At 38.3% G+C, this 8608-nt stretch overlaps 1 protein-coding gene across 1 annotated transcript; it reads left to right on the top strand.

Annotated features, from left to right (window-relative positions):
- The first annotated feature begins 917 nt into the window (after positions 1–917).
- LOC106335659 lies at positions 918–4033 on the top strand. Its single transcript, XM_013774243.1, has 2 exons — positions 918–1244; positions 1618–4033. The coding sequence occupies exon 2, from the start codon at positions 1719–1721 to the stop codon at positions 3789–3791; it is 2073 nt and encodes a 690-aa protein (XP_013629697.1). The 5' UTR covers positions 918–1244; positions 1618–1718; the 3' UTR covers positions 3792–4033.
- Positions 4034–8608: the final 4575 nt, after the last annotated feature.

The raw sequence follows: 8608 nt of genomic DNA, 5'->3' as shown, positions 1-8608 counted from the left end.
AAGTCTTGTGTAACATTTACGAGACACTAGGAGTTGATCACACAGGTTAGACAGGGAGGTATGAGTAACCTTAGCAAGCATGACTATCCTGAAGCCATAAAACACTTCGGTGGAGTGTTTATCTAGCATTTTAGTCATAAATTAAAATGCACCCTAATAACCCAACAATAAGATTTTTGTTGAAGTTTCATCAACTTGAATCATTCTCAAATGACTTATACGGATGTTTTGTGTATTATAAGTATACACCAACAGATCTATCTGATATATCAAACTTGGGAAGCTCGCTCAGGCACTAGTGTATATTGAGAAAGCTCTTTGGCTATGTCCTACTTTTGTAGAAGGCTTCTTTAGAAAATGACAAGTAGAGATGCTAATGAATAATTTTGATCGTGCCATTGAAACATTTGTATTGGATTAGCGCATGATCCAGTCAGTAACTCGATTTTGAGATGTGTTAGAAGGTATATCATTTTAACTATTTTATATGTTTTTATGTGACAACTATTTTCATTAACTAAATTCTAGATGTCGTGTATGCAGATGTAGGATTAATTAAATTTCTTTAGTCCATACTTTTATTTTATAGTTTCAGAGAAGATTAGTTAAAATTCAACATAGATAACTCAATTTTATTTACATGTTAAATGACAAAAACAATTAATTAATATTCTCCTAATCAGCCAGAAATAGTTTTTTTTTTTCTAACTTTCAGCCTATTTTACTTATTTCTACAAGAAGTTTTGTAAAATGTTTTAATTATTTCAAGTCATTTTAACAATTTGACATCTTTTTCAATTAAATCGTCACATTAAAACATTTTTTTTAAAAAAATATAAATAAAATAAAATATGCGCACTACTCATCACAATGCACGTAGATAAAGTCATCAAGTTATTAAGAAATTAGCACCGTTTACTTTCACTCCAATATTTACTTTACAACCAACAAAAAAAAAAAAAAAAAATCCCCGAAATTATAGATCGCCGTTCAACGGCAAATCTCGAATTTTTTTCTCCCCCGGCGATTCACTCCGTGATGACTTGAATCGCCGATTACCTAGCAACGTTCACCGACACCACAAACCCTAAGTTTACTGTAGCATTGATTCCAAACCCCCGCTTGGGATTCGTGCTTTCGCTACCTCGATTTCGTTCCCGATCCGCTCGAGCTAGGGAAGAAGAACCTTCAGCTATCTATTTTAAAGCCTTGTTTCGATTTCCCCCCACCCCCAAAAAATCTCAGTAAGATCTCGCTATCTCTATTCTCTGTTTAATCCTCGCTGAAAATTAGGGTTTGTAATTAGTTCAGTGTTGTTAGGGTTTCTAATTTGAGAAATTAAAGTTGGGGCTTTTAAGTTAAATCCACTGAAAGGGGTTTATCTTGATTCATTGAAGAAGTTAATAGCTTCAATCTAACGCCTTTGGTGGAAATTTGTTGAAAATGTAGCTCTTTTTTTTTATTTCCATTTACTTTAATTATCCAAATCTATTTGTTTATTTCTTTGATTCTTTTCAGATGTTTAAGTGCAAGTGCTGTTTTGTTTAGTTTTTTTTTTTTTTTATCTGAAAATGTTAACTTTAAAAGAATAATGCTGTTCTCTTGAAACGCTTGCAGATAAATGATGACCTGTTGGTGCTTGCGAGAACGGTCTTAGTTTCCTATTTAGCAAGAGTTGGTTTTTATATATTTGACTCTGCTTCTTCCTTCTATCAACAATGGAAGCATACAGAGAGGAAGCTCTTAGAGTGAAACAGGTCGCCGAGAGGAGATTCGCGGAAAAAGATTTCGCATCCGCCAGGAGCTACGCATTGAAAGCTAGGTCCTTGTCTCCTGATTTGGAAGGTTTGGCTCAGATGATTGCCACGTTCGAAGTTTACTTGGCTTCTCAGTGTAGAAGCGGCGGCGGTCAAATCGACTACTACGCTGTGCTTGGACTGAAACCCTCTGCTGGGAAACGAGACGTGAAGAAACAGTACAAGAAGATGGCAGTCTTGCTCCATCCGGACAAGAACAAATGCATCGGAGCTGACGGTGCGTTCCATCTCGTATCCGAAGCGTGGAAGTTCTTGTCCAATGAGTTTAACAAAAGCACTTTTTATTACAAGAGAAAGAAGCATATCGAGTCCTCCACGGTGGTTCAGAAGCACCGCGCAGAGTACACGCCGGGAACTGCAGCGTTTGATCGGTTTCCACCATCTTCATCATCGGAAAGACTCGACACTTTCTGGACTGTGTGCACCTCTTGCAAAGTTCAGTATGAGTACCTGAGGAAGTACGTGAACAAGAGGCTTTCGTGTAAGAACTGTCGCGGAGCGTTTATAGCTGTAGAAACAGGTCCAGCTCCCGTTAGTGCACCTTTTCATTACACGCATCCATCTCATGCGCCTCCTCCTCTTCATAGTAATGGCTATAGCTCGCATAGCTACGATGCACGCATGCCCACGAATTCGACCTATCTCTTAGGCCACCACTATCCTGCGCAAGGACATGGTTATGAATATGGTTCATATGATTGGAGCTCATCGTACCCTGAAACGACCTCCCCAGGGAATCTTGATTTGAAGCGTGTGTCCTCTGTGTCCAACGGGTATCCATACAAGCACAGCAAATCAGTAGCTAGCATGGGGATAATAAATAAAGTTAAAGACGGTTCCAACGGGACGAGCTCGGTTAAAACTAAACTGGACGGTCTGATCTATGCTAACCCGCCCGGCCTTTCTACTCACACGGCTGCAGTTAAGGTCGGCAGACCTGAGAAGAAGAGCAGAGTATTTATTGAAGCGTCTGTTAATGGATTTGTTGAGAACCCTTTGATGAGATCTGCTCCAGTGTCGAAGACAACGAATGCAGATTTCAAACTTCACGGCCAAAGCTACGGTTCAACTAGGCGGTGGTCTACTGCATCAGTACTGGATACACGGAAGCCATTACTTCAAAAGGCAAGAGCAGATATTAAGCAAAGACTGGATTCAATAAGATTGGCTTCAGAGGCGGCAGCAGCAGCAGCGGCTGTTGAAGAAGACACGACACCAGTTGATTCCTGTAAGTTGGGAGATGTTACGGCGGGGCGCAAAACCAGTGGGCCTATAACGGTTCCAGACTCTGACTTCCACGACTTCGATAAAAACAGATCGGAGGAGTGCTTTGAGCCAAGACAGATATGGGCAATCTATGATGAAGATGACGGCATGCCGCGTCTGTACTGTGTGGTCAGGGAAGTGCTCTCTCTTGAGCCCTTTAAGATTGACATAGCCTACTTAAGCTCCAAAACCGACATCGAGTTCGGGTCCATGAAGTGGGTACAATACGGGTTCACAAAGTCCTGCGGACATTTCAGGATACAAAACTATGACGTAGTCGAACAAGTCAACATCTTCTCGCATCTTTTGAGAGGCAGGAAGACAGGGAGAGGCGGCTGCGTCCGAATCTTCCCCAAAACCGGGGACATTTGGGCTGTCTACAAGAACTGGTCGCTAAACTGGAACAAATCAACGCCTGACGAATTGAGGCACGAGTACGAAATGGTCGAGATCCTTGATGAGTATACTGAACAGTATGGTGTGTGCATTGCGCCTCTTGTTAAGCTAGAGGGATATAAGACTGTGTATCACAGGAGCGCGAGGGAGGACGGTAAGAAATGGATACCGAGGAGCGAGATGCTGCGGTTTTCGCATCAAGTGCCGTCTTGGTTTCTCAAAGGTGCGACTAGCGGCTTTCCCGGAAACTGTTGGGACTTGGATCCGGCTGCAATCCCCGAGGAGCTGCTTCACGTCGGAGCAGAAGCCTGATTGATGATTCCAGTGATGAAAAGGAAGGTTTCAGATTTAGACCCAAGTGTAATAGTTGTATCAGCGAAGACTAGAGATGTAAGAGAGAGAGAGACTGTTGACACGCAAAAGATTCTGTTTGGTCACTAAAGCTTATTGTATTAGGTGATGTTCAACGAGTAAACAAAGCGTTGTTGGTTTTTGTTTGCTCTCTTCGTTTCCTTCTTTACATTATTGACATTAGCGATGACGGAAATTTTACAGTGCAGTTACTAAAACTAGCAATTTATCTTTCCATTTCTTACCAATTTTTTTACTTAATTTAGTTATGGAATATATTGAAAATTTCCACAGACCGAACCCATTTTAGATATTTCCACTATGTATACCTTCTAAAATCATCAATTTTAATATTTTCAAGAAATTATGTAAAAACTTTTAAAAATAATTAATGTGGAGAGGAGGGTATAGTAAGGTTTAACTAAGGTACGTGTGGACAAATATAGTATACGGAAAAAATATATTTTTCATAAAATAAACGGTGTTGAATAGAAATAACAAATAGTGCATAACACAAAATGAGTCCATATACTAGATAAATAATGTTTTTAATGATAAAGTCATCAGTTATTTTTGAATCGTAAAAAAATCATCAACTAAATTTTTAAAGTTTTAATTCTTTAACTTATAAATTATGTCACTCTATATCTATAATTATGTGATGGAAGTTGACACACATTAATGATTTGTAAATTGAAGAATTTAAACATTAAAATTTACTTTGAATTTTCTTCCGGTTGAAAAATAGTTAAGTTTTATTGATATTTTTTTTAATTTGGTTTTAAAATAATGAAGTTAATATTTTTCTAAGTATCAAATGCTTCTTCTTAAGAACACATTGGCTTAGACTATGGTAGGGGTCGATAGTAGCCTAAATACAAAAAAAAAGCTCGTAAACGTAAATCCAATTAAGAAAATTCGGCTATCGTATAATGCGGATACCATATAATACCGATTGCTCATGATATTTGGGTTTCCGCATCTCTCGTTTGGTGACACACCAAAAGAGTATTGAAGTTAAACTTGATTTGAGTCATATGATTGGGCTAAAATTTTACTAATCATGTTTAGCCAAAAACTTAACCCAAATTCTAGAAAAATCTTCCCCCTCCTCATCATAAAAATCTAGATATTATTATACAAATATCTAGATAATTAGAATAAAATAATATAGATATTGTGTTAGAATTATCTAGATTTAGGATTAAAATTTATGAGATATTTTGTAATATGGAAGCTATAAATACCTTCTCATCCTCTCATTTGTAACAACACAAGAAGTTGAACAAGTGTAATAATAAGAAAGTTTTCCTTAAAGAAAGAGTGTTCTACTCAAAGTTCTCTAAATCTTTTGAGAGTTCTTCCATATTATTCTTCATACTTAGAAATTCTTTTGGTTCTTTCGGGTTCTCGGGTATTACGGTCTTGTGCTAGTGCTAAGCACTATTAAGGGTGGTTTCTTTACAAAGAGAGCCCCTTATCGGATTTGAACAGATGACATTTGTGATCATGCTTAGAAAAATATATTTTAATTTTATGTGTTTTGAAGTAAAACTAAACATTACCGAATACATTTTATTATCAATTATCTATGAGTTGTCGGTGAAAGTATTCCACTTAGCACGACTCAGCAGGTGGATAGAGATGGATGGCACTTTACGAAAAATGGTAAATATACGGTCAAATCAGGATATCAAGTAGAACGGATTTATCCAGATAGAGAAAGACAATCACTACTGATTGGGCCAACAGTTGATGTCTTGAAAGCTTACTGCTGGAAAATACGGTGTCCACCAAAGCTAAAACATTTCCTATGGAAATTAGTGACAAGGTGTATAGCGGTGCAGAAGAATTTACAAGCAAGAGGGATTCGAGGGGATATTTATTGTGTAAGATGTGGAGCTCCTGAGGAATCGATAAACCATGTGTTTTTTGAATGTTCTCCAGCTCTTCAGGTTTGGGCTCTTTCGAAGATACCATCAAATCCAGTTTTTTTTCCAACGAGTTCCCTCTTCACAAACATAGATCATCTTTTCTGGAGAGTTTTCCCGCAGATGGAGGATCACCAGTTTGCATGGATACTATGGTACATCTGGAAAGCTAGGAATAATAAAGTTTTCAGTAATTTGGATATGGACCCTATGGATACGCTAAAATTGGCTGAAACAGAATCCACTGTGGGCTGAGGCACAAGTAGGGAATGACCAGAGGACACCACCACCAATAATAGATGCGGTACTGCCGTCGATCCCAGGAAGATGGTGTTTCACAGATGGCTCGTGGAAAGAGGGCGTTAATTTTTCAGGACAAGGTTGGCTTAGTACTTTGGAAGGTTTTGATGGGTTGTTGGGGGCGTCAGTACTTTGGAAGGTTTTGATGGATTGTTGGGGGCGAAAAATGTTAGGGCTAGTCTCTCGCCTCTTCATGCAGAGATGGAAGCACTATTATGGGCAATGAAATACATGAGGAATTTACGTCAACTTCAGGTTATGTTTGCAACGGATTGTTCTCAATTGGTGAAGATGGTTTCGGAACCAGAAGAATGACCAGCTTTTGCAAATTATTTGGAAGATATCAAGATCCTGAAAGAGGGTCCCGATCAGAGATCATCTATGTACCACAGACACAAAATTCAAAGGCGGATAGTCTAGCACGCAGTGCTAGAAAGCAATCATCTTTCGTCGTTCACATGGATGCAGATCACCCAGTTTGGTTTACAGAGTCAGTATGAGTCTGTATTGTTGATGACAAAAAAAAAAAATCTATGACTTCTCAGTGATAATATTCTTCAACTATTTTTGAATCGTAAAATAAATCTCAATTTCTTTTTAAAATGTTTTAACATTTAACTTACAAACCGTTCCTTAATTTACAAACCATTAACGGACTCATCTTAACACACACCTCCTCTTCTCATCCTATAATAAATTATCTTTTGCATTTTTTTTATACACTAAAACAACATACAAAATGTATTCTTTCTGTTTCATATGTACTGTTTAGTTTTACCTCAAACCAAAAGAGAGCCCCTTATCGGATTTGAACCGATGACATTTGTGATCATGCTTAGAAAAATATATTTTAATTTTATGTGTTTTGAGGTAAAACTAAACATTACATATGAAACAGATAGAATACATTTTATTTTCTATTATCTTTGTCAGTGATAATATTCACTACAAGAAAACACGTCAGTTGCAAGGGAAAACTGCATCGCAATTCCGTTGCAAATCGCTTATTGCGAGGGTTTTGCGAGAAACCACGTTCCCTCGCAAATCGCTCGTCGCAAATGAAAATCACTCGCAAAACGCTCGCAAATTTGCGACGGAAATAAATTCCTTGCAAATTTGCGACGGAATAATATTCCTCGCAAATTTGCGACGGAAATGGTTTCCTCGCAAAAATTTGCGACGGTTTAGTTGTTCCTCGCAATTTTGCAATTAACAGTTTCGTCGCAATTTTGCAAGGGTTTTATTCAGTCGCAAAATTGCGAGGCTTGTTCCGTCGCAAGTTTGCAAGTCATTTGCGATTAATTAATTTTTTTCCTGCAGAATTTGAAATTTTATAAATTATTATACATTTATAAAATTCTGAAGAGATTTAAATAGTTAGCGAAAATATTACTAAAATAGAAAGAAATTCAAGAGTCATTACACAAACACATACAAAAAATTTTTAAATCATTAGAAAGTGATAGAAAACAAACTAAATAGCATCAGATTCATCATCATCACCAGAAGCAGAAGACACGTCTTCAGACTGGAGAATGTCGGCCACGGTAGAGTCTTTGCTAGCGAGATGACGAACGATCTTGTACAGCTTCGAAATTTCATTTCCCTGGCTCTCAATCTTTTGAGCTTGGTCATAGATGATCTTCTCCAAAGATTGGTCTCTAGTACTGCTAGAAGGAAACGAAGCAGGAACAGATCGTAAAGATGTATTTAGAGAACCCACTCCATACAGTCGTCCCTTTTTGCGGGGAGCGAACTGCATAAAAAATCAAAGAAGGATCAATATCAAAGAAGACTTTAAAAAATTTGAGATTGAAAGCAGTAATAAATTACCTCACAATAGATCTTGCTCTTTTCCATTGGAGAGAGGCCACTAGAACCAGTGCTCTCGGGATCATCACTAGCAGCCTGAGATAATTCCTGAAATTTAGATGTCACATCGTTGTAGAGCTGCTCAGATTTGCCATCAACAAAAGAACCATCCGGGTTTCGTTTAGTGATCTCGAGAACCCCAAGCAAGTCTGGAATAGAACATCCAGTTTGCTCAGCCTACAATTTAAAAGATCAAGTTAAACCTTAAAAATGAGATCACAACTTAGATAAAATAGGCAATTTCATCTGCCGCCGGGTCTGGAGCGGGAGCTGCAGGAGCTGGGGCGGGAGCTGCAGGAGCTGGGGCGGGAGCTGGAGGAGCTGGGGCGGGAGCTGGAGGGGAAGCTTGCGTCTGGCTATTAGGAACAGCCAAACTCTCGGCCATCTGGGAACTAGAAGAACTACTCGGATTGGTATGACGGGATGAACTCTTCGTACTACCAGAACTCTTCTTACTACCAGAAGTCTTCTTACCACCAGTAGATAGATAGCGGCTATAATCATTTCCTGACATCTGCCAAGAAATTAACCAAACCTAAATAGTTAAAACCCTAACCAAACACAGAATCATCACAAATCGATAACCTAAACTGATAATCAAAACCTAAACTGATAATTAAACATAAACATAGACCAAAATTTGTAACCTTTCAAAAGGGACAGAGCCGGTTCGAG

Source organism: Brassica oleracea, chromosome C3, assembly GCF_000695525.1.
Source record: "Brassica oleracea var. oleracea cultivar TO1000 chromosome C3, BOL, whole genome shotgun sequence".
Classification (NCBI taxonomy): Eukaryota; Viridiplantae; Streptophyta; class Magnoliopsida; order Brassicales; family Brassicaceae; genus Brassica; species Brassica oleracea.
This window is presented reverse-complemented; position numbering and strand designations above follow the sequence as displayed.